This window comes from Arvicola amphibius, chromosome 9 (genome assembly GCF_903992535.2).
Source record: "Arvicola amphibius chromosome 9, mArvAmp1.2, whole genome shotgun sequence".
NCBI classification, from domain to species: domain Eukaryota; kingdom Metazoa; phylum Chordata; class Mammalia; order Rodentia; family Cricetidae; genus Arvicola; species Arvicola amphibius.
This window is the reverse complement of record NC_052055.2, coordinates 88,056,548-88,084,372: the sequence shown is the minus strand read 5'-3', so window position 1 is coordinate 88,084,372 and position 27,825 is coordinate 88,056,548. Positions and strand designations below refer to the sequence as shown.

General features: G+C 39.1%; 1 protein-coding gene across 1 annotated transcript in view; it reads right to left on the bottom strand.

Annotated features, from left to right (window-relative positions):
- Positions 1–25,044, bottom strand: part of Khdrbs2 (KH RNA binding domain containing, signal transduction associated 2) — a 415,186-nt gene extending 390,142 nt beyond the window's left edge. Inside the window, exon 1 of the mRNA XM_038343217.1 lies at positions 24,876–25,044. Within this exon, the coding sequence (XP_038199145.1) occupies positions 24,876–24,966 (91 nt within the window). The 5' untranslated portion in view covers positions 24,967–25,044. The remainder of the gene's footprint in view (positions 1–24,875) is intronic.
- Positions 25,045–27,825: the final 2,781 nt, after the last annotated feature.

Here is a 27,825-nt window from a genome sequence, read left to right as displayed (position 1 = left end):
GCATAGCAAATTTAATATAATGACTATATAATATAAATATATAATTTATCATTAGAATTAATATCAGTTATTTTAATTTATTGAAATTGTTTTACCTTTTAATTCATGCAAATATACAAATATTTTTCTCAACTACACTCTTCACCGAAAGAAAATATGAGACTTTCTTTACAAGTGAAAAAAAGATGAAATAATTTGCTGATGAAATCATGTTTCTGGAAATATTGGAGTCAAATTACTAAGTTATCTAACTATTTGACATCCAGGGATTTATAAAAACTTCATCAAGAATTGAGGTGAGACAAGATACTCAATTGTCTGATATCCTTTTCCATAGAATAATATTTCAACTACTTTATGCATGACAGTAAGTTCCTCATATTTTGTGCAAGTCAGAAATGCTAAATATCAATACCAAAACATTACTCTGTGGCAGTGATTTTCAACCTTATTTACACTGTGATCCTTTAATATAGTTCCTCATGCTATAGTGACCCCCAGCCATAAATTTATTTTATTGCTAATCCATAACTGTAATTTTGCTACTATTATGAATTGTAATGTAAATATGTAATTATTGACCAAATAAAATCAGAATCACTAACAAGATACCATCTCTCACTAAAATTAACTTTACTTAATATGACAGCCCAAAAGATTTACCCAAACATAAACGAACACTTTACTACCTCCTCAAATTAGCATAGATCAGAAAATAAATTGAGCCAAATCACTTTAAACAAATTGAAGATGATTGATCACCTTACTGCAACTTCTTTATATTTCCTATATTAACACAAATAATAAAAATAACAATTATCATATTTCAAGGAACTATAAAAGGAGTCTACTGGTAGCAGGTTGACATATTGCTATATATTTCTGTGTCCTTCATTAAAACCTCTAATAAATAGAGTAATATATTAATAACCTTTTGGATTCTTTACACTGGCACATGATTACAATTTTTTAAACACAAAGACAGCTCACTAGTTCTCATACTTACTTTCGAATTCAATGTTACAGCCGACATGGAGCAATTAACTATCCCTCTTTTCCTTTATGAGCTTTCATCATCCTCTCTTACTCCTATAGGACTTTGATTGTTCAATAAGTCACAAGGAACAATTAACAGTTTCAAATTATCTTTCTTATGGGATTGAAAATAAGTTTGCATTTCTATGGTTGTGATACACAATGTCATAACCATTGACCCCTTGCTTCAATAATTATCCATCATTCCCTTTCTAATTATATACTTTCATCCTTATTTTCTTAATTATTCAGTTCATTAAGTTTATCTTTTTTGTTTTCTATCCTAAAATCATTTAGTCTAAAGTTGGAAAGGAGGTAAAATATTAGGACATTTACAATTGCCCTGTCTTCCAATGACCTGCACAACTATAACACAAAACCAGTTGAATAGCCACCTCTGAATTCTCTGTTCCTACCATTCCTGTCTAAGCCTCAATAGGTTAACAATTCCAACTTCTGATATGAAGATAAACACTTAAATATAAAAGATCCAGATGAGTACTGTTGGGGACTATCATTTGGCTTCTATATCTCAGTGGCCTAATACTTGTCTAACATTCATGATAACTGGGTCAGTGCTGAGATGAGGATGGGTTTAGGGTGTAAAATGAATCATGAAGTCAAAAAAACAATGACCAACAAACAACCCAATTAAAATTTGAGCTATGGAACTGAACAGACTTCTCAGGAGCAGAAATCCAGCTGGCTAATAAATACTTTTAAAAACTTCCATCATGCAGAGCCATGAAGAAAGTACAAATTAAAACTTCTTTTAAGAGGGTTCTCTCTTTCACTGTTGGTCAGGGTGCAAATTGGTGCAGTGAAAATAACGGGAAGTTTCTCAGAAATAGATCTACCATATGACCCAGCTGGGTATATTCTCAACGGAGATTATTTCCTACTAAAGAGACACTTGTTCATCCCGGTTCATCGACTGCTGCCTTTGCAACAACTAAGGCATGAACTCCAGATACTTCACCTCTTCAGTGGATGAGGACATATGTATTCAATGCCATTTTATTCAGCTGTAAAAAACAGGAATTAAAAAAATCGTAGGCAAACAGGTGGTGCTAGAAACAACATACTGAGTGAGATAACCCAATACTCAATAACTTAGGGAGACAAATGTCACATGTTTTCACTCCCTTAAGAACCTTGTCATCAGATCTTAAGATATGTGTATTTACTTTGGAATACCTGTAGAATCTGACAAAAATATTTTAAAATGAACTTAACTTAGTATTTCTCAGAGAAATACCAAGCTAAAATTTTTACTTAAGTGGGGGCTCCTGGAAAACACACTAAAGATGTACAGGACACCCAGAGCTAAATAGTGAATCCTTTTATCAAAATAATAATAATAATTAATAATAGTAATAATAATAACAGCAACAAAAGAAGGAAAGATACATTAAAATATTGTTTAGACAATTAAATGTCTTGATGTTGTTCAAATCAGAAACTAAATAATAGGAGGGATGCCTAAACTGGACCATACAGAGAAGGTCCCCCTGAATTTCCTGCTGACAAAAACCAACTATCCACTCTGAGTTACAACCTGGAAGTATTGATTAGTTAGTATTCACATTGATGACATAAATAATAGTTGATTGAGACCTATTGTATTTGTGTGGGAGAATGTACATGTTTGGGAATGGCTAGTTGAATTTAATGGACTATTCTAGACTTAGCATATGGAAAAATGGGATTGGAAAGAAACTGATCTTAAGATTAAAGGGATTCGAATTGGAAAGGAAGAAGTTAAACTTTCGTTATTTGCAGATGATATGATAGTGTACATAAGCGACCCGAAAATCTCCACCAAAGAACTCCTACAGCTGATAAACTCCTTTAGTATCATGGCAGGATATAAGATCAAGTCCAAAATATCAGTCGCCCTCCTATACACAAAGGATAAGGAAGCAGAGAAAGAAATCAGAGAAGCGTTACCTTTCACGACAGCCACAAATAGCATAAAATATCTTGGGGTAACTCTAACCAAGGAAGTGAAAGACCTATTTGACAAGAACTTTAAGTCTTTGAAGAAGGAAATTGAAGAGGATACCAGAAAATGGAAGGATCTCCCTTGCTCTTGGATTGGGAGGATCAACATAGTAAAAATGGCAATACTACCAAAGGCAATCTATAGATTTAATGCAATCCCCTTAAAGATCCCATCAAAATTCTTCACAGATCTTGAGAGGACAATAATCAACTTTATATGGAAGAACAAGAAACCCAGGATAGCCAAAACAATCTTATACAATAAAGGAACTTCTGGAGGCATTACCATCCCTGACTTCAAACTCTATTACAGAGCTACAGTATTGAAAACAGCTTGGTATTGGCATAAAAATAGAGAAGTCGACCAATGGAATCGAATAGAAGACCCAGATCTTAACCCACAAACTTATGAACACCTGATTTTTGATAAAGGAGCTAAAAGCACACAATGGAAGAAAGAAAGCATCTTCAACAAATGGTGCTGGCATAACTGGATGTCAACCTGTAGAAGAATGAAAGTAGATCCGTGTCTATCACCATACACAAAACTCAAGTCCAAATGGATTAAAGGCCTCAATATCAATCTGAACACACTGAACCTGTTAGAGGAGAAAGTGGGAAGTACTCTACAACATTTGGGCACAGGAGACTGCTTCCTACGTATAGCCCCAGCAGCACAGACATTAAGGGCATCATTGAATAAATGGGACCTCCTGAAGCTGAACAGCTTCTGTAAAGCAAAGGACACTGTCACTAAGACAAAAAGGCAGCCTATTGACTGGGAAAAGATCTTCACCAACCCCGCAACAGACAAAGGTCTGATCTCCAAAATATATAAGGAACTCAAGAGACTAGACTTTAAAATGCTAATGAATCCAATTAAAAAATGGGGCACTGAACTGAACAGAGAATTCTCAACAGACGAAGTTCGAATGGCCAAAAGACACTTAAGGGCATGCTCAACCTCCTTAGCAATCAGGGAAATGCAAATCAAACAACGTTGAGATACCATCTTACACCTGTCAGAATGGCTAAAATCAAAAACACCAATGATAGCCTTTGCTGGAAAGAATGTGGAGTAAGGGGTACACTCATCCATTGCTGGTGGGAACGCAAACTTGTGCAACCACTTTGGAAAGCAGTGTGGAGGTATCTCAGGAAATTTGGGATCAACCTACCCCAGGACCCAGCAATCCCACTCTTGGGAATTTACCCAAGAGATGCCCAATCATATTACAAAAGCATTTGTTCAACTATGTTTATAGCAGCATTATTTGTAATAGCCAGAACCTGGAAACAACCTAGATGCCCTTCAGTGGAAGAATGGATGAAGAAAGTGTGGAATATATACATATTAGAATACTACTCGGCAGTAAAAAAACAATGACATCTTGAATTTTGCATGCAAATGGATGCAAATAGAAAACACCATCCTGAGTGAGGTAACCCAGGCCCAAAAAGATGAACATGGATGTACTAACTCATAATTGGTTTCTAGCCATAAATAAAGGACATCGAGCCTATAATTCGTAAAAAATCCTAGAGTAGCTATATAAGAAGGTGAACCCAAAGAAAAACATATAGTTATCCTCCTGGATACTGGAAGTAGACAAGATTGCCGGACAAAAAATGGGAACATGGGGGGGGGGTGGGGGGGGGGGGAGGGGGGAGGGGGAGAGAAAAGTGTGAAGTGGAGGATGGGAAGAGCTTGGGGGAATAGGATGGTTGGGATATAGGAAAAGTGGATATGGGAACAAGGAATTATATATCTTAATTAAGGGAGCCATTCTAGGGTTGGCAGAGACTTGACTCTAGAGTGGTTCCCAGGTGTCCAGGAAGATGCCCCCAGCTAGGTCCTTGGGCAGCTGAGGAGAGGGTGCCAGAAATGTACAGATCCTATTGCCATACTCATGAATATCTTGCATATCACCATAGAACCTTCACCTGGCATTGGATGGAGAAAATGACAGAGCCCCACATAGGAGATCCCAAGGTCCTGATGAGGAGCAAAAGGAGGGAGATCATGAGCAAGGAAGTCAGGACTGTGAGGAGTGCGTTTACCCATTGAGACGGTGGGACAGATCTAACGGGAGACCACCAAGTCCAGTTGGAATGGGACTGATGGAACAGGGGACCAAACCGGACTCTCTAATGTGGCTGACGGTGGAGGAGGACTGAGAAACCAAGGTCAACGGCGATGAACATGAACTCTACAGCATGGACGGGCTCACTGTGAGCCTTGTCAGTTTGTTTGCTCACCTTCCTGGACTTAGGGGGAGCTGGGAGGACCTTGGACTTAACATAGTGAAGGGAACCCTGATGGCTCTTTGTCTTGGAGAGGGGTGGAGTGGGGGTATGGGTGGAAGGGAGGGGAGGGAAGGGGGAGGAGATGGAAATCTTTAATAAAAAAAAATGAGAAAAAAAATTACTACATGGAAGGAAAAAAAAGATTAAGGCGCTGAGTCAGATAAATACTGTATTTTCAATTATATTTAGTTTGACCAATACAAAAGTATGTAAATATTACAATAAGAGAATGAGAAACATTGTGACTATTTCACAAAAATCCTTTTCTTACTTTCTCAATTAGAAATATCTCCTATTCACCTATTCAGTGCAGGCTTTCAGCTTCCAGCAGCCAGGGGAAAGCCATAGCATGGCAATGGGGCTTTTGAAACCCAAAGAAAAGACTGTCACTCCTAAACTACCAGCTATTTCCCTTTGAATACAAACATGCTATTTGAAGTAATTCACTTAGCTTTTTTCTAAAGGTGCCTTGTGTAACCTTGCAAGTGGTGATTTGTAACATGGCAGGCTGTTATCAGGCAGCTACAATATTTTACCTCCACTCAATAAAGAGCAGCATTATTCTGAGGTTCATCCATCCAGAAACATTTCATGGGAGGCACACTCCAAATCCAGTTCATGTGTATCATGGATATTTGTTGACGAAGGGAAATGGGGTGGGTGCTACACAGAACAACTATCTTCCTGTATCTCTAACTTGGTTCTTTTGTTGTTGTTGTTGCTTAAACAGTGATTTATTATAATTCATTTGGTTGTTGTTGTTGTTGTTATTTTTGGTTTTTCGAGACAGGGTTTCTCTGTAGGTTTGAAGCCTGTCCTGGAACTAGCTCTTGTAGGCCAGGCTGGCCTCGAACTCACAGAGATCTGCCTGCCTCTGCCTTTCGAGGGCTGGGATTAAAGGCATGCACCACTACCACCTTGTGATCTATTATTTTATTTATTTATTTATTTATTTATTTATTTATTTATTTAAGACTTCCACCTCCTCCCATCCTCCCATTTCCCTCCCACTCCCCCACTCCCCCTCCCCCATCTGGCAAGGGATGGAGATAGAGACAGAGACCCACACTGGAGCACTGGACTGAGCTCCCAAAGCCCAGATGAAGAGCAGAAGGAGGGAGAACATGAGCAAGGAAGTCAGGACCTTGAGGTGTGCGTCCACCCACGGAGATGGTGGGACTGATCTAATGGGAGCTCACCAAGGCCAGCTGGACTGGGACTGAACGAGCATGCAATCAAACCGGACTCTCTGAATGTGGCTGACAATGAAGGCAGACTGAGAAGCCAATGATAATGACACTGGATTTTGATTCTACTGCATGTACTGGCTTTTGAGGAGCCTAGTCTGTTTGGATGCACACCTTCCTAGGATGGAGGGGGGGCCTTGGACTTCCCACAAGGCAAGGCACCCTGACTTCTCTAACTTGGTTCTTTTATTTCTAAGCAATACAACATGTCTAATCTGTGCTATAAGGCAAAAGTGACTGAAGGTCACCTTCCACTGCAGCAGGCCATGAGTCACAGGTTAAGTGCCTTTGCTCATCCTTTTGGGGGCAGCATATCTGCCCAGCTTCCAAGACCCAGGGTGTCCACATTTCTTCCCTGGGGGCAGTGCATGACTAGTGGAGTCTGGTTTGCTTGACATTGCTATTTGGGGACTTTTTTTTTGTTCTAATTGTGTTTTTTTGGGGGGGGAGGGTTGTCACACTTGGGGTATTTCGTTGGTGGTATTTTTATTTTTGCTTTAGTTTTATTTCTGCTCTTTTTGGGGGAAGTGGGGGTTCTTTGTGATGATAAGTGATGGAGGCGGGTCTTCTATCAATCTGTTGATTTCATTGGTTAATTAATAAAGAAAACTGCTTGGCCTAATAGGTTAGAACATAGGTGGGTGGAGTAGACAGAACAGGAAGAAGGAAGTGAGGTAGATGGCTCAGACAATTGCCCTGCCTCTACAACCAGACGCGATGAAGCTCCAGCCCAAGATGGACGTATGCTAGAATCTTTCCGGTAAGACACCACTTCATGGTGCTACACAGATTATTAGAAATGGGTTAAAGCAAGATGTGAGAAAGAGGCTGGAATTAATGGGCCAGGCAGTGTTTAAAAGAATACAATTTGTGTGTTGTTATTTTGGGTAAAGCTAGTCGGGCGCCACGGGAGCAGGGCAGGATGAAAAGCAGGCCTGCCCGCAGCCTGCTCACTACAGATAAGTATGAACTGCCAGGGAGTTCACAGTCTCTAGGAGAAGTTTTCGTCCTAGTGTTAAGGAGATGTTCCAAGTCCTTCAACTCTCAGGCTGTTTTTGTCCTCTTCCTAAATTCGCACACTATGACTACGCACCAGTTTATACAGTGATACCATTTGAAACCAAACTCCTCAGGCCCACATTTCCTTTCCCTGTGGCTTCCTCATTGCCTGAGAACATTTCAAAACCCTGAGCACCTTTTTTGAGGACCAGATGTCTGTCAATGTGTGGGTTTAATTCTGAATCTTCTGTCTTAAGGATGAGAGGTATGTGTCTGTCTCAACGGAATCAAGAGACCATCTGTGGAATGAGGGAAAATCTCTAACATCAATTCTTCAAACAGAAGACTAATAAATTAAAGTACTTTTTAAAAACTCAGAAAGTATCAACAGAACAAACTATCCAATCAACAAATAGGTGAATGTTCTGGACACTTCACTGAAGAAACCTCTCTCGTTTCACAAGAATCTGATATTGGCTACCTCTTTAGAAGACTAGAAGAAAACAAGGGAATACACTCCCTTTCCCCCATTGTACATATGTTTTTTGTTATGTCTGTAACAGTGCACACAAGCTCCAGAATGATTGCTGTCTGTACTAGGAATCATCAGAAACAGTTCTGCTTGCCCTCAGTTTTAATGTCGACCTGCACTCAGAAAGAGTAAGGCTGGGGTTGCCCTGATTTAAGAGCAGAACCAAGGGCAGGACTGTAACATCAGCACACAGAGAAGGGGATGAGGAACCAAAAGCGTCTAAAGAAATTTACAGGGCCTATAAGAATTCCTCCAAAATAGTGATGCAATTTTAGTTGTTTGAGAGTAGAATGGAATCACATTTGAGAAACTTTTTACTTATAATTGGGAAAATCCAAATACTAAAATAAACCTAGTAAGCCTAGTGGCTTTATAATCTGTATTTTATGAGACCATCACTATTAGCTTTTTCTTCTTTCATGGAAACCGATGGAAGAATTCTCAATTCAACAAAACTGCAAAAACACAAATGTTTTTATGCAAAAATGTATATCCACTGGTCATCCAAGGTTTCCATTTCCAAGAATGTTTCTACTTATAGCCTTTGAATAATACAAAATGTTTTCCATTCTTTCTGAGTTCCTATAGGGTGTTTTAACTACTCCAGTGGGAACACATTTCAGTATTTGTGTGTCAACTTTCATCATTTAAATACATTTCCTTCGATCTAAATGCACACATGCACATATGCTTATATGCACATCTAAACACCTCTAAATACCACGCATAAGCTATTTTCCACCAGGGGCTATCTTCTTGCCTGTAAATAAACACACTTGTGTCAGAATTATCTTGTCAGATGTCAACACTGAGGCTTTCTGCCAGTCTGGATGACTGTCAGCTCTTTCTTGGGATCTCCGTAGCGACGAGACGAGTATGAACATTTTGACTGACTTACGGTGCTTTGGTACATGTGCTTTTAGGATAAGCACTACGTCACCAGTTATACCATTAAGTATCCTCAGAAAATGTATGTTACATTCTAGGCAACAGTGATTTTGTCAGGTAATGTGCCAATGAAGATCAAGAGATAAAGATGAGCATTTACTATGAGCACAGACATAGGCTTCTGCTCATGGTCTACAAGTATGTTGACTTTATTAAGAATAAGGGTCAAGTTTGCTTCTACCTAGCACATATTTTTCTGGGAAAAGCAGAAAGGCCATATAGTTCATAACTAAGTGCATGGGTCTGTATGCTGAAAACACCTGTGACTCCAATACTCTGTGATCTCCTATAGCACCAAAACATACTTTATACCTCAGGACAATCATGCTAGTTTTTTTTTTCCTCAACATGGCAACTGCTCTCTGGCAATAAATATGCCACTTCTTCACTGATACAACAATGTACTCAAACACCACGGCCTCTTAGATGGTGCCTCATATTTTCATTTATGATAGGCAGAACATATTCAAGTTTCCTGCAGCGATTATGTCCTAAAATTAGAAAGAAAAGAAAAAATATCACACCGTTGAATATAGGTTTAAATACACCCTGCCTAACACTACCAGCTTTAGGTCTGAAGCAGATACACATGGAGACCACTATGGAAGGTTATCACACCTGTCATTGAATCTTAAGCTTTTTTATTTTTATGTTTAAAGATACACCTCCTTTGTCTATGCATGTGGTTTTAAGCACTAAAAAATAACATTAAGCAAAGAAAGCAATCATAAAACAATACTGAAAAACATGGATATTAGAACCTTAAACGAAAGCACATTACCCTCCCTCACTTAATAGCAAGCACAATGAAAAAATCTGCATGCTATATAAACCTGTACTTAAAAGCTAAACACAAGTTCTAGCACACATGATGACATTTCCTGATCTTGAAAAATGCAATGGTTTCCTAAAAATGATACAATATCACCATAGATAAAAGAAAAATATTAATGTAGACCCGCAAAATGTATAACTTCCCTTCAGGAGGCTTTTCTGAAAATAAAAATTTAAGTTGTATATTGGGTTGAGATATTTACAGTTCATATGGTTAATAAACAATACAAATCCAGAACATATAAATAACTCATAGCAGTAAAAGACTAACAATCCAATTTAAAATATGTCAAACTCTAAGCAATCACTTCGATGAGAATATGCGTAAGTGGCAAAAAGCACATAAAATATGTTTACCAACATTATTTACCAAGGAATGCAAAGAAAACCCATAGCATTTTAATACTTCAAACAAATAAAATATCTGATATTAAGCAGACTGAAAACTTCAAATTGTGGCCCAAAAGAATGACAACGAGAATTTTCACACATTATTGGGGCAACGATGACAGAGCCTGGAAAGTATTAAAGAACTGGCCATGCATTTCCTATAAGGTAAAAGAAAACTAGGCTTTAGTTAGTTAAAATACTATTGAAGACTTCCCACAAAGTCCACCCAGAAGAGACACGACGCAATGGAATGGATAATCAACACTAAAGGGAAACGGCTACTGAGGAATGCAACAGCACAGATGACCGCCAAAGGCATAGTGAACTTTCAAGGAGGATGATTGAGTACTAAGTTAAAACATCTCCAGGAAATTTAGGAGGAACATCAGAACCATACTTGTTAGAGGATATGAGGATCGTGGAAAGAAGACTTAAGGGCAGATGATTGGCTGATAGGAATATTACCTGTGTTGCCAAGGGTATTCCCCACACAGGTGAAATAATTAAAGCATCTCATCCTCCTCAAGTCTGTGTTTTAAAGCTCCATTTCTGTTTACAATTTTCACCTTATTTTTTTTTAAGTAAGGTAATCATACACATTGAAGCAGTTAAGAAAGTGGCTCTTGTTAATATCTTCACAAGGTAAGTGATGCTTACAAACCTCCAAAGAATTTATCAGGAAATGTGCAGAACCAAGGAACTGCATTTTCACGAGGACACAAAGGCCAACGGACAGTGAGAAAGTTTCCCAGAGTTAGAAAGCAGCCAGGTAGCAGATACGGAATTTAGTTTTTGACTTGACTTGTCAAGTTCTTTTCGCTACAACAGCAGCTTCTGAATGATTTTTTTCCACATTCCAGGGTAAGAAATAAATTTTACTTAATAACCTAGCAATTTCACAAGCAAATTTCACACACAAGTTATAATAATGCTTCACAAACTGCTGTTTAATCCAAACCATATATTTTAAGTGGCACAGAAGCACCTCCTATTTCTTATGTCCTCAAAGTCTTTGTTTCTTCCAGAATGTATTGGCTCTGTGTTGCTTGCCACCTGGAAAGAAAATGTGCATGTGTGTTCATGGGTGCTTGTCTACAAAGGTGTATGTGTGTCTTTTCATTCGGTCACGGTACACTCAAAGAAGCGTTGAGATTTACAGGGTAGCAAATCTGGGTCTCTCATCTCATTATCTCACTGCCCAGAATGAAAGCAGTACATTTTTAAGTGGCTTGTGGAATCACAGATGTAAAGGAGAAAGAGCATCTGGATGGTATCAGTGAGCCTCGAGGTCACACTAATTCCAACGAATTAGTAATGGAAAGGCAGGTATAAACAAAGGATCTGGAAGAAAGGAAGCCTTCAAACACCAAGGACATGCCTTAGAAAAGATTCAAGGATGGATGGCATGATCTTATATCTGATATATTTCTTTTAAAGCAGATTCCCTGCCACATGGATAGACTAGCAAGGTAGAAGCAGTTGAGCATAGAAGGACAAGGAATAGGATAAGTGCTATTTACAGTTATCAAAATAACAGCAACAACAACAACAAAAGTTATCAAAATAACAGCAACAGCAACAACAACTTAGCACTACCATCATTTTCTTGGTTTATAACAACCCCCACTTTACACATGAGGACAAAGGAGTACATTAAGCTTAAAAATATCCACTCAAAATCAAGGCTTCCATTTACAGGAACAGAAAAATAGACTTTACGGGTATAATTAGAACATTGGTGATTTAACCTACACTCCAATGTCTCTGTCCTTCTACCTCTCTTCTCTTTGTTCAAGGACACAAATGCACGATTTGCATAGGTTGAAATGATAAATACTATACATTTCAGACATTTCAATCTGCTATCTTGTCAAGTCAATGTTCACTTTCTCAGGACCTGGGCTACTATTTGTTCATCAAGTGCACATGGATTTTTCTCCACATTTCTGTTTCCCTTTCCTTCCTTTTCTGTCTATAAATCCATTAGACCATATTTGTGACAGGTCCCTTTTCTTTTAGGTTTCTTTTGGCTTTTGTTGCTGCTGATGGTGATGGTAGACTTTAAGACAAAGTATAAGGATGCAACCTAGGCCGAACTTAAACTCAGAATCCTCCTGCCTTCACTTACTTCCTCAGTGCTGTGGTTACCAGTGTATGCTCCCAAGCTCAATTATTCCATTAGAGCACACAGAAATTTCTCCATACCTGCGTCCTGACTTCGGCACCTGAATTTGTATTAAACTCTCTACTAGTCCTTCATTCAGAGCATAGTCTCCTGACCTTGACTATCTGTTTGAGTAATAGCTTCGCAACCGACAGCGCCTTTGACCCTATTAGCAAGGGGGACCTCTGACAGCAACTGTTATTCCTTTTATTTATCATCTTCCCTATCTGAAGCAAGTTTTAACACTGTGCTTATAAACTTTTAACAAACCTTTCCTCCTTTCGCTCTCAGCACTGTATGATTTGAACTCAGTTCTCCAGAGCTTCTTAACCGGTTTACTATTTTAGCCACCTCAGGTCCTGCCCACATCTAAGACCATTTTCCAATAGTGGAGCCATATTGTGGGTCAATGAGATAATGATCTATTTGGTACTACTTAAATCCTCTTAAATGACTTTGGTTTTAGAACGAAGTCCAAACTCTTAACTATCATGTAGAATGAACACATGTGTTCACCAAATGCTATTTCAACTTAACACATCTTAAAGGGTTCTCCTTCACCAGGTCTTGAATTCCAGGATAAGAAATAAACTCTAATCTAGGTCTTTCTATATGAATATGATTATTTGTCTAGTTTTACGCTTAAGTAAAATTTTCTGTTTATAACATTTACATGCTTTAGCAGAGTAAGTATATTTTATGTCCATTGCTTTCATTTTATAGAACATTACACCGCTGTGTGCAAATCTAATTTCTTAATTTCTTAGAGAAAGTTTATTTTCCATTCAGGCCTTTATTACAGAGAAAGTTATTTTAAATGAAACAGGAAACTCTACAGTAGCAAATATTTTTAAGACTTTTAACAATTTATCAAAGTAGTATTTTTATATTCAGTGAAACGAGGATATATATCTTTTCTTTTTAAACATTTCAGGGTTTAGTAACACTGTTTGACGTTTTCCCTAACTTCTATCAACTACTTGCCTCTGGTCCCACCTCCGAATGAAGAGCACAGGTGACTGGTGACGGCTAAAAGAAGAGGAATCACTTTCCCTCAGGGCTGAGTTCCGGCATAGACTGGCCAATACCAAAGAGTCAGCCCAGACACATCAATATACAGTCAATGATAACTGAACTATATATACTCAGTAGCTGGGCATGCATGTGTGTATGTACATGTGTACACATGTGAGTGTATATACATATAACAATGATAATTTTATAAGAGGTCATGAATTTAGTTGGGGGTGATATTGAGAAGATGGAAGCAGTAGGTAATGGTCAGAGTGGTATAGATGCTCATGTATGACGTTCTCAAAAAAAAGTACATTGATGCTAACACATAATGTGTCTCTCTTTACATTTTCTCATAAAATGGGGGCAATATTCATTACTTTTCATAATATATTTCAAATGCTTGCATAAGAACATGTTAAATGAATTTCTCATTACTTATCCCATTATATTCATTAAGTAATTTCTTTCACTGCTTTTGACACTGGGGCTGCCTCTTCTGAGCTACTCTCAAGACCTAACATTATCCAGCATACAACCACAAATCTGCTAAAAAGCACTCTGGGGAAAACATATGGATTGTGATTTTTATAAATAGAGTAAAACTAATCACTAAAATTTGAAAGGAAATGGACATTGATTACATTGATGACAGGACAGTAGTAACATCAACCAATATGTTTCCAACATATTAAATCCTATGAGCTCAGAACCTATAGATAACATTTATCTATACAAGACATCTGTTTCTCACCAAATATACAATCTGAGTGACTTCAGACATTAAACAAAACCCTCACTGCTAAAGAGACAAGAAAGAAACTACAGTTGTTCTTATTTGGGAAAAGAATTCAACAAATATAAACAGTCCTTCATTAAAAGAAATTAGAAAGACAACACCTCAGCAAATCACACAACTTTTCCAATAATTTTCTTGGTCATTAAAAAAGCAAAGACTGAAATGTTTGCTTATGCCTCTCTTGAACATTACTAAGTATTTTAATGGCACCCTTAAATATAAGACATTCAGATTTCCTCAACCTGACTGTATAATTAACTATTTGTTAAATGCCCATATAACAAATTCACTTATATTTAACTACTGCATTTATCTTATAGCATTATAAATTAATTCATGTAGTTCTTGCATTGGGGTCAATTATGAGCAGTTTACTGACAAATCAGTAATATCAAGTCTCTGACCTAAACTTTACATATTAATATCTGACCTTCCTTCACAGCATGAATAGATTTGCCTCTTCCCCAGGAGGCAGTATATTTTAGAGGCTCTGCATGGCCTCTGGTTGGGTAAAACTGAATTTTTGATCAGCATTTCTTTACTGTAATACTTGTGCTAAATAGTATTAACTCTTGGCATTTATAAGAATGATACTAGTAACAATCTAATGTGATTGGTGGGTAGACTCATGGTAAGCCATGAAAACATTCCATGCAGCTTCTGAAGCATGACCTGTGAATGAATCAACAGTAAGTATGACAACTCTGGATCCCTGTGATCTTCAAAATTACTGCTCTGCTAAATAGTCATGAAATCTAGCAGACCATCCATGAACTACTGATATCATAAAAATGTATGTGTACTTACATGCCTTCTACTCACACACAAATGTGTTAAATCCCCTACACCTTGTAGACTTGACAAATTAAACATGTGATGCCTCTGTATATCAGTAGCATATAATTATTGTAGAGAGATGTCATCAAACCACATTAAAGGACAACTGTGATTGATTAAATGTAAAAGAGTCCTAGCCCCATAGAATCGGTCTCCCAAACTATAGCAAACTAAGAATACCTATAGAAAAGAACCTAAAGCAATGCAGATGTTCTTAAATATTTATCATTTATTTGTTGATGTACAAAAGAGTTCCACAATAACCTAGAATGGAATAAAACAATGTTTTATTGATTTGGGGATAAACTCTATGTTTACTGGGAACTGGAACCAAATCCAGCAGTTATGAGGCCCATGTAAACTTTTGCCTGCATTTATAGTACATTAGACTACACCCAAAGTGGGCTGGTATCTTAAAGGCGTACCCACCCATTAATGGAGGAGTACCCATAGCACTTCTCTACTGAGAATCAGCAAGCTTAGGAATGGAGATGAGCCACAAATAGCTCACATCAAGGAAAAGTTGGTTGTGTAGCAAAGGGATTCATGGGCCATGACTCCTTGAATTCTAGATGAATGAAATTAGTCACCATAAGATTTTTCACTCAAGAAAATGAGGGCTCCTATAAAACGAATATTTGATAACTTTGGGAAATCAACTACTAATTATTCTTCTTAAAAATATTTCTAGGTCTTTCTTTTTTTCCGATGGGCCACAAAAGGGTGCCAGACCTTAGGACAGATGGCCATAAGCCACTGTGTTGCAGCCTGGAATCAAACTCGGGACCTCTGGACACGCAGGCAGTGCTCTTGACCGCTGAACCATCTCTCAACTCTAGGTCTTTCTTATATTATTGAAAATTACCACTTTTATAAAAAAAAGCTTAATCTATGAATATAGTTAGAACATATGCTATTTATTGCATTAAAAACAATAGAGGTGACAGGATATAATTTCAAATAAGATATTTTTCTTATAATACATACTGGCCAAATGAAGAGATATGAAAGTCAGGGTTTAAGCAATCACTATGAAATGCTGATGGCACATGGCTATACCTAAGGTTTTCTAACCCTTGTAAACACATTGCTTTACAAATGAACAAAAAGTTTCATTCCAAACTAATTAAAGAGAAACTGAAAACACAGGTCAAATTTGTTGTTCCTCTTTTAGGTTCCATAACATAAAAAAATAAGTATATATTGGTCATGCCCACTCGAACATAGTTCTTCATAAAACATTAATGTTCAAACACAAACATATATTTACATGAAAGTATTATAAATAAATAAAAACTGAAAATAATAGGTGCTGGTTATCATCTATAAGAATGAAGAGATGCTCTGAAAGGCATAAGGAAGGAGGTGGGCCAGCTGGTTATCATAACCCACAGATCTAAACCCAGAAACAGCACATCTGTGATTTCCTACAATTTCTCTGCTGGAAACATATAACAAATCAACACAGACAACACACACACTCACACAGTCACAAATGCACAGACATATACATGCTTATTCTTTCTAGCCGAAAGACTAGATTAAGGGAGGCTTAACAAAACATAATTTCGAAATACAAAATGTCCTTCTCAGTTCAACGAACTATTAAAAACTATGCTCACTCCTTTTAAGAAAAAATTAAGTAGAGTTGAACATGATGACACATGCTTGTAATTCGAGCATCAGGCTGAGACAAGGGATCATGAAAGTGGAGGTGAGCCTAGAATATATAATAAGCTCCAGCTCCAAAAAAGAAAAAAAAAAAGACAGTTACAAAAGGAAAGACTAAGATGGGAGGCTATATTTTTAACCTCACACAATGGTAATCAGGCACTATTTCCCTCTGAGTGCTATCAAAGAAGACCGATTTAGAAGTTAGGACTCCCTTTCTACCCACTTCACACAATGTCAGCAGAGGTAATATGAAGATCTTGAATTGGTACCCTCACAAATAATGAATAGGCTCTTGTTTCCAAACAAGGAAGTATCACAGAAGGTCTATGTCTTCTGGACACTGCTGGAAACTTCACCATGACCCAGAAGGAATGAGGCCTCCCCATCCTTCTTGATATCAGCAGAAATACACAGGAAGCAGTAAGGGGACATCGTCAACCTCCCAGACAGAGTAAGGTCAATGATGCCAGCGAGAGGAACATGGCTTGTCACCACAGGCAGCTTGTTCTGATGGTGGTTCCATGTCTATAGGAAGAGTGTCATAAGCTTATTCTAAAAAGATTTTTAAAAAACCCATGCTGTCATAACACAACACTGGAAATATCCAGGGTACAGTTTAAAAAAGCATATGTTTCATGGCGAGAACTAGGGAAAACAATTTGAAAGAGAAAAGGCAACCAACAGTTGCCCACACACTAGATTCTGTAATTGTCTGAACAAAGGAACAGAAGATCTGAAACACTAAAAGTTTACAACTTAAAGACACAGGAACTAGAATTTTAAAATTCTTCTCTGAGACAGACTCAGTAACAGCATAAGAGAGCAGTGGAAAGAAAAATTGACTTAAAACAGAATCAAAGAAATAAATCAGCCCTAACAGTAAAGAAACACATAGGCAGAGTAGAGAAAGCGGAAAAGTGTATACTCCTCATGAAATCCAAGAAGGAAAAGAAAAGGAAGGCAGGGATGAAAAGCACCTAAGTTAGCATAAAACAACAGTCAGGAACAAGGTGACGGAGGAGTAACATAGACGTTACAGGAAGATCATTATGGTTGGGGTAGCTGAGCATCACAGCCGTGATAATCAAACAATCCTACACAGGGCCACGCAACAAAGCTGTGCCCTCACAATGTATCAATGTCATCCTCTCAGTTTGGATATTACAGAGTAAAATAACCTCTGGCTTCAGAATTACCTGCAAATGTAAAACTATTTCAGAATAAGTTTTTTGTTTGTTTGTTTTTTGTTTTGTTTTTTTGTTTGTTTGTTTTTTTTTTTTTTAGTGAATAAATGTTCTTACAACGATCCTCTGTAATTTGAATTAAGGATTGATAAAATATGACTGAATTCAACCGTGAAGGAATTTCTGGAATTTTGTTTCTGGAGATGTCTTTCTAGCTAGGAGAAAGGTAATATGTAAGTGTGGCATCATCCACTTAGTAACCATGTATCACACACTGAAACTGAAGGCAGCCATTAAGGATTCAGAGACCGAGAGACCGGAGCCACAAATCCAACCTCTCAGCTTAGATGGCAGAAAGACAAGATCAAACAGAACTGCATGTTGCAATGTAGCAGTGGAAAGGTCAAAAAGAAGAAAGGCAAGTTCACCTAATCCATAATAAATAAGATCAGGAAGCTATTATGGAAGGCTTCCTAGATGAAGGGGTAGCCAGCCCCAATTTCTTGAATGAGTAATAATTATAACCAGGGAGACAGATTAGGGAGCTCTTATTAGAAACGTCACTTAGACACAGGATGAGGAATAGAGGCAGCCAGCTATACATCATGCCAGATGACGTCGCAGAGAGGCCCCAGCGGCAGAGTCTGAAGTGTGATGAGGAAAAGCTTTGCATGTATGTGCTGAGCAGCTCCATATATGAAGCTATCATGATGGATACTATAGATGAAATGCTGAGCAAGACTTAGCTCTCCCTATGGAGTTCACTCAAGTGAGACCAAGCAGCACAACCTAGTAATGACAGAACGATGACAGTGTTGGACAGTGAGCTCGAGAAAGAACATGGCCACCATGGTGAGGACAGGTAATGGTGAGGAGAGAGGGTGTAGAGAAGTGAGTAAGTTATTGCAGGCCAGATAAATTAAGCAGAGAGGATCAAGAGAAGAGGCCGGCAAAGGAGATATATGGTAAGAATGCCAAAGAACGCAAACTACTTGCTGTAGGAAATGAATTATTAAAGAGCCTGAGCTGGCGGGAATTTCAATTTGAATGAATCCCTGTGAAAATACGGGATGTACTGAAGTTGGAAACTGAAGTATACTGAAGAGCCTGGAAGAGTCAGACAATTAGGGAAAGCCAGCAGTAGGCAGTGGCAGAAACCCAGAGAGGAGAAAGACCGTGCAAGAGCAGCTGCAGTGCAAACCGCAAACCCAAACCGTACGCCTGCTGAAAGGGAAGAAAGTCTTTAATAGATGAGGCTGGTAGGGGGTGCTTCTGTCACTAGAGGGACTTTCAGGGCAGCGGGGAAGACAGAGGCTAGACAGAAGAGTTTTGAAGAGATAAAGTAAGAAAAATGATGAAACTGGGTACTGATTAATAATACCAGACACCTGAAAGACACAAGAGAGGATAAGTGGCAAGAAAGATTAATTTCATTACTTTTGCAAGTGAAATGCAGTTTATTTTTTTCAGTTACTCATGTTGTCAAGGCTGCTACAAAAAAAGACTAACAAGAAGTGGTGGGGGGACGTGAGGAAAAGATGTATCTCTAGAATGAGTTCGAACCACATGGATGGGCTGGTGTGCAGGATGTGGGTCAAGCTGGAAAAGAAAAAAATAGTCTATTACTAGTAAAATAATTCAAGAATGGGCGTGGAGTCTGTATGTAAGGATGGTCATAGAGTCTGTATGTGAGGATGGGCATGGAGTCTGTATGTGAGGATGGTCATGGAGTCTGTGTGTGAGGATAAACATGGAGTCTGTGTGTGAGGATGGTCATGGAGTCTGTGTGTGAGGATAAACATGGAGTCTGTGTGTGAGGATGATATGGAGTCTGTATGTGAGGATAAACATGGAGTCTGTATGTGAGGATGGTCATGGAGTCTGTGTGTGAGGATAAACATGGAGTCTGTGTGTGAGGATGGGCATGGAGTCTGTATGTGAGGATAAACATGGAGTCTGTGTGTGAGGATAAACATGGAGTCTGTGTGTGAGGATGGTCATGGAGTCTGTGTGTGAGGATAAACATGGAGTCTGTATGTGAGGATGGGCATGGAGTCTGTATGTGAGGATAAACATGGAGTCTGTGTGTGAGGATAAACATGGAGTCTGTGTGTGAGGATGGTCATGGAGTCTGTGTGTGAGGATAAACATGGAGTCTGTGTGTGAGGATGATATGGAGTCTGTATGTGAGGATAAACATGGAGTCTGTGTGTGAGGATAAACATGGAGTCTGTGAGGATAAACATGGAGTCTGTATGTGAGGATAAACATGGAGTCTGTGTGTGAGGATAAACATGGAGTCTGTGTGTGAGGATGGATATGGAGTCTGTATGTGAGGATAAACATGGAGTCTGTGTGTGAGGATAAACATGGAGTCTGTGTGTGAGAATGGATATGGAGTCTGTATGTGAGAATAAACATGGTGTCTGTGTGTGAGGATAAACATGGAGTCTGTATGTGAGGATAAACATGGAGTCTGTGTGTGAGGATGGATATGGAGTCTGTATGGAAGGATAGGCAGAAATGTATATGAATAAAGTTAGGTGGGGCATGGAATCTGCATGTACTAGGAAGCAAGGAACACAAAAGAGCATATACACAGAAACCAGGGAAGCTGAAATCACTTACTAAGAGGGAAGTATTGTAGGTTGAAGAAGAAGCTTGATAAAGTCTAGATTTATTATTTAAAAAAAAAGAACTAGTGTTGACCAAACCAAGGCAGACTGACAAGGAACCATCGTTGGATGGGGGCATTTAAAAACCCTCTCTGCAGCCATATTTTACAAGATAATATGTTTTCTAACTTGATTTATGAGTTAAAACATCATTCAGCAGTGATTCAAATAGCAAAATAAGAATCACTTTTCCTTTTCTTATAAAATCTAGTCTCACATTGAGATTAAGCAGACAATGGCATGAAAATGCTAAAGAAAATGTGTTTCCTGTATTTACATAAAATTCTGCCCTTATTACTGCAAACAGATAGGTATATCTCATAATTTCTGCCTGGTGAGCATTGCATTTCCCATTTCACAGATTAAAAAAATGCAGAATCATACAAGAAAAAGCAAGTGTCATCTTCACTGCAGCACAGTGAAGTGTGGACTTGTCAGTACTCACTACCAAGCATGTTAAACACTGAAAAAGATGGGTTTTCCCATGCCATTAATTGGTTTGAATGCAGATTGAAGATAGCAAGATTTTAATTTGTACCTGTGCGTGTTTGTTTTGTATTTATGAAATGTAATTAAGATTTTTCTGCTTCTACAGAGAGAAAGAAGACATAGTCATCAAGAAAAAAACGGCAACGGAAAGAGCTGTGTAAATATTGTATTTTTAAAATCAGAGGATGATTCTAGGTGCACTATCAGTATGTTATAACCTTGCCAAGATCTGTGGGAAATATTTAGGGACTAAGATCTAAATTTTAAAGTGATCCTTACTGAGAATTTGAATCTAACTCGGTTTTGACATGATACCATTTGTGAAAAATTATAAAATCCTTGTTGTCATCCCATTTTTAAAAATCCACATAGATCTGCAAACATAAAGGCCAGCTGCCACTGGCAGGTCAAGCTTTCACCAAACTCTGGAAGGGGTGGCTCAGAAACTATTTTATTTGGCAATCTTTTCTTTCACAGAACCATAAATTAGCTAAAACAGTGGCTAATCCATCAATATTTGTGAAGACACAGGCAAGAAAGTCTTGCCTAAATCACTTTCACTGAAATTTAATAATCCTTCTGAAAACATAAAGTGTCATAATGGAATAATAAATGTGAATTGGTCACGTCGTACATTCCACTGAAAACAAGCTTATGTTCACATACATTTTACACACAAGACCCAAGCCTTCAAAGTTACTCAGTAGAATTAAGAACATGAATTTATCTTCCTTGTCCAACATAGTGTATATGCCTCAAATTGCACCATACTGCAGTGAATGTATTAATAATCATTAAAATACGAAGGAATGAAAAAGTTTCAAAATGTTCAGCTATTGATTTTTCTGTTATGAGTACACAAACATCTTTTCTTCACATCAGCAAACATCTGGGAGTAAGTAAGAACTGCAGAAATTTCAGCTCTCCTACTCTAACTATTTAATTTGAGAGAAGAAAACTGGACCCAGACAAGGAAAGCCTACAAAATTCAGGTTAAATAAACATGGAATTAAATGGAGGAGCATAGCTATAAATAGCCTCATGAAACTCCACTGCTCAAGCAGAATCGGACCTGGGCCAGAACATTAAGAATCATACTGAGTTTGCTCTATTACCACATTCAGATACACCTTCCATAACAACTGAGGAGCTATGGAAAATTGTAATTACAGGATGGAAGTTATTTTAATCAAATACATTATGAAAACACCTTAACCCATATTGCTCAAGATCTGCTATCATTAACAGTCATATTCATAATGTATTTGTATTTAATGATTATTTTTAGAATCACCCTCACTGAAAACACGAAACAGAAATAAATGAAATAAAATACAATGAAAATAAAAAAGCAACTCAAAAAGTAATTTGAAGCCCATGGCCTTCCAACCTAAATGAAGCAGGCACAAGTGATTATCGGCTTGTATCTATCAATTATCGCAAGGCAAAATAAGTCATTGTGAGAGCTCATTGCTTTATATCACTGCTTCTAGAAACTCATTCCAAAGAATGAAATCATCTGGATCATTTTTATTGCCCCCCTCAGTCTCAAGACTGTCTGCACGGCACTGCTAAAATGTATTTCAATGTGCACCTTCTTTCCATTTGAGTATCTGTGTCAGGTTTATTTATAGCTGATGTCTTCAATCAGAGCATTTCCAGGTACGAGGAATAAAATCTCTACAGCGATCCTAGAAACCCTCGCAAATGGCCTTCGAAAAGACAATGGGAAAAAAATCTATAATGCAACATGTGCATTATGATTCACTGAGAATCCAAAGCACACTCACCTTACAGTCTAGTAAGCATGAGTAACGAGCTTGGTTAGAGTTACAGATGTGACACGCGCCTGCGCTTCTCTTTATGTAACTATCTGGCTACTCTCAGATTACCGATGCCACCTCCTTCTTTCTCCTTTCTCATTAGGAATTCTTTGAATCTAGGCACCCTCTTTGTTTCTTACTGTGATGCTTTTCTAGTTAGGAGCTTTTCCCCTAAGCCATTACAAAAGCAGGCCATGCTTCCCCCTGCTGGGAAAAAATTAAATTACAAGGTGCATTAGAACAATTTCCTAAGTTGCAAGAAATCCAGTGCTTGAGAAAGAAAAGTGCTAGGAAGCAAGGCACTTAGTGTTCTCTTAACAGTTTTCCTGGTCAGGAATATCCGTGTGTCGCCCTCTGAGCTTCACGTGCATCTCTTAGTTCTGTAAGCTTTGAAAGTACAGTTAACAGACATTAATAGCTGGTGAATCAATGATTGATTCATTCGTCCCAATGAGAGCTCCAGTTATCAGGACCGAGAAGATCCGGAATCTGTATTCTTTTTTCATTGTACGCTGAACGGAAACACTTCTGAAGAACAGACTGAAGTGAATAATTGAACATTTTTAATCTGTTAATGCTTATTAAGTCATTCTTTTTTTTCAATATCCCTATAATGAGTATACAGATGTCCTTTAAAAGCAGAGGATAAGATAGGATAGTCCTTGACTTTAGTTTTTCATTGACTATAATTGGATTATTAGGGAAGTGGTAAACATGATTGTATTTCACTCCCTAAGTACTCTGCAAAGCCAGCCTTCCCTGGAAAACAGTTTAGATTATTTTGAGGCTTCTATATTCTGATTATAAATTTCTTCCTGGCAGTCTTTCATGAGATACTTTGTTACTGTGGGTCATAATAAATAATAACCCATTAAAAATGTCAAATAAATCTAATGTCTGTGAATCCTATGAGGAGCAAAATTTTCTCTACGATGCAAAACAAAGCCTCAAATCTATTTTAACGCTGACGAACTGGACAAGGGGACGATGCCACTGCTTCTTCTAGTGAGTCAGACACCACGCTTCCAAGCTGCACGGTAGCCAGTTTGAAGATGAAGCAGTTCATAATTAATGAAACATTCATCCCAAAATTCTGAAGTTGGGCTAAATAGGCATGAACCGATTAATGGGCATAGGGAATGTCTTTAGTAGCTAGCATTGTTTCACATAAATGGAATAATTGGGGTTAATATTTCTGAAAGAGAAGTTTTCATGTGTGCCTTTTCTCAAACGACCTTTCAAAGCAATGCAAAAGGCAAGGCATAGATGCTCCACTGGGAAACGAAGGTCCAGGAACATCACAGTACATAAAAGAAAACGCACACCTGATTTTTAAAAAAAAAAAAACAGTTGATCAATTATGGAGCGTTCCTAGGGACCAATATCTCACAGAGTACCCAATAATCTCTTTTCAAAAACATTTTATAAGCACTTTAGCTTCTGCTTACCACGCTCACATAAATACACAAACACGCATACTTTAATGCTGATTAATTCTAAGACTTTCGGGGGGAAGACTGATTAAAGGTTATTAAAATCACTTAGAAATGCCAAGGGGGGGGGGGAAGCAATGTACTAAATAAATAACGCTGATCCGTAACCAAGACGCTCTAAGAAAAACGTTTCATGGCTCGCATTTCTTCCTGAACTGATTTTTCTGGCTTCTGTGAAGTGAAAAGGTCCTGGTGGACCACCTGACACTTGCTGGTTTCCCTGTCCAGGACCCTAACAGGTCGCATCCGCCTGTCATGAGACCTCAGGGCTTTGGTCTCCAGCAATTCAGCCTCAGAGGAGCACGGCTGCCCGCGCAGCGCTCCTGCCTTCATAAGCAGCTCCGGGGGACAGTTTCTGCACGGCGGAGCCTCCACCCTCCCCAACTTCTCCCTGCCCGGGGCTGGCGAGCGCCTGGGCCGGTCCTACCTTCCGCCAGAAGGCGCGACGCGTGCACAAAAGATGGATCCAGGCTATCCTTCTCTGCCATCAGCTCAGGCAAGTATTTCTCTTCTCCCATAGCGCGGACTTCGGACCGTGCCTGGCCAGGCGCGAATCCCGCCCGCTCGGACGCCGCGGTCCCTGGCTCCCGCGGGGGACGGTCCTTCCGTCCGTCAGCGCAGCTCTCGCGCCTGGGGCTGCGCAGCCCGCGCCGGTACCTGCTTCTCCCGCGCCCCTGCCCGGCTCCAGCCGCGGCCTCAACTGGAGAGGCTGCCCGCGCGGCCCGCCCCCGCCGGCCTCCCATTGGAAGAGGAGCCGGGAGGGCGGGGCGCCCGAGGAGGCGGCCGTCCGTCATTGGGCGGGGCCGCACGTCGAGTCGCCTGAGTGGCAGGAGGCTGCTGCGGAGGGGAGGGGTATGGGAAGTGCAGGCGCTCTCTCCAGGCCGCCTCAGCCGGCAGGGTTCCCAGGCCTCTCTACTACCTGGGAACCACCAGTGAGGACCAGTAGGCGTCCCGGAAGCTGAAGAGGGAGAACGTGCGCGCCAGGCACTGGGAGGTGGTGGACTTCACCTGTGTCCCCCAAGGCACAGGTGTCTCTCTCCTCGCTGATGGCACGCTCTTGGGCAGGGTTGGAAATCCAAGACCAGACATAGGTTGTGCCTGGTGTTTCCCATGACCTACATACATCTTGGGGCAGGAGGATGTACACTGATGGACAAATGAAGAGGTTATTAAAAGATTTTGTAGTACGGCAAAACACTTCCCAGTGTACATCATCGCGATACGGAATTAGTTCTAGGTATCCACCCATCCCGTGGAGAATTTACTCACCATATAAACTTGAGGGGGTTGGGGGAAGGTGCCTAACTTCAGTCACTCTGATGTTCTCTTATTTTAAGGCGATGGTCTTTTTCACTGTAAGGAGAATGTTGCTGAACTACTTTATGTCTGCCCCACCTTTATTCAAATGAGAATCAGCAATGGGGGAAAAATGCATCCTTCCCTTACAGATGGGGCCGTGACATATTTCTTGCCTACCTCAAAAGGAATGAGTCTTTCTTCACTTCGTTGTTCTTTTCACAGACAATCCCTTTTCAATTCTCTTTCTAAAGGAATGACCAGACTTTGTCTGCACATAAAATCTGCTGGAAGTTTTTTATGTTCTCTTATTCTGTCCAAAGCTTTCCTTATATATTATTTATTTTAGATAGAACAGTTATATTGATTACTGTTCGAAAAGTTCACATGGCACACCATCCACGAGATTAACCCACTCCGTCTCACAAAAGCACTGAAAACATGGGCCCAAAGAAAGTGGTTTTTGCTTATATAGTTGGGGATATGTGCCTCTTAGTTGTGCTAACGCTGAGACTGAAATTCAAGTCCCAGTAGCACCTAAGCTTTCGATGGCATGGCTTACCCTACTCTCCTGTATGCTAGACATTTAAAATTATATGCATCCATCCAATTATTGTTTATAGATACTGAAAGGGGTCTAGGGACTGGACTTGAAATTAGAGGATCACTGCCAACAAGACAGACATACATGTTGTATTTTCTCTCACAGTGGAGGTAGAGATGCTTTCTAAGAAAGGAAGGCAAAAGGAACCAAGAAACATGACAAATCATCAGAAATAATAGAAAACTAGCATGAATCCTAATCGTTAGGGTAGTTTGCGAATTTAGTACAATTTTATGATGGGCATTATAAAATCAAAACAAGCTACATTGACCTTTAGAAACCAAATTTCTTAGCCGGGCGGTGGTGGCACACGCCTTTAATCCCAGCACTCGGGAGGCAGAGGCAGGCAGATCTCTGAGTTCGAGGCCAGCCTGGTCTACAAGAGCTAGCTCCAGGACAGGCTCTAGAAACTACAGGGAAACCCTGTCTCGAAAAACAAAAAAAAAAAAAAAAAAAAAAAGAAACCAAATTTCTTATTGTCCAATTCCAAACAGTATGAGCCACCGAAGACAAACCTGACATCTCTGGACAGGTGCCCTCCACATTCAGATCCAAGTCTTCCCAGTAGGTGACTCCACATCACCATGTCTTGTCCCCTGACTCATTTATAGCTATTTTGTGGCCACCAAAATTGTGTATTAAATATTTTAAGAGTAACCTTAGGATTGAGGACATCTTATGAATACAAATGTAAATAAATTGATAACCTATAAATAAATTATTATTGAAAAGAGTATTTGTGATTACACATAAATAAAGCATAACTACTGGTATGCTTCCCTCTTCTGGTGCTAGGAAGAATCAAATCATCTCTTAATTGATTTTTTTCAACCTGAGTTCTAGTCCTGAAGACATTCTGAAATATGCTTTTGCTTGTTGTACCATTATTTCAAAAGTAGGTTATTATGAGACCACCCCAACTCAGCATCCAGAGGATGCTAAAGGCACCTACTATATAGAATACATTGTGATGAATATGTAAACTGTATGTTCAGTCTCTCCACATATCCTGTGACAAAGGCCAGCATCAAAGACATTTAATCAGACTTATCACACTAGTATGATATACATGTCATTGAATTATTCAATAAAATGTGGCAATTTTTATTTCTTTAATTGCTTTTTATCAACTTTTTAGATGATGCACTAGCATAGAACTTACTCACAATAACAATCTGGAGATATGGATCAGCCACCAAGAGGGCTTGTTCCACTTCCAAAGATTGGAGCTCCCACACCCTCATAGCAAACTTAGTATCCCCAAAATGCCTGTAACCCATTTCTACGGTGGACAGAGACAGGAGGGTCACTAGGGCTAACTACCTTTGGGTCTAGAAAGATGAACCATGTTTTCGGGGAGAGACAGTCAGTCAAAGGAATATGTAAAGAGTGATAGAGGGAGCACATTGATGGCTTTTCTATCTGCCCCCTAAACACCACAGGAGCATAACCTCACATAGATGCATACATGAGGAGA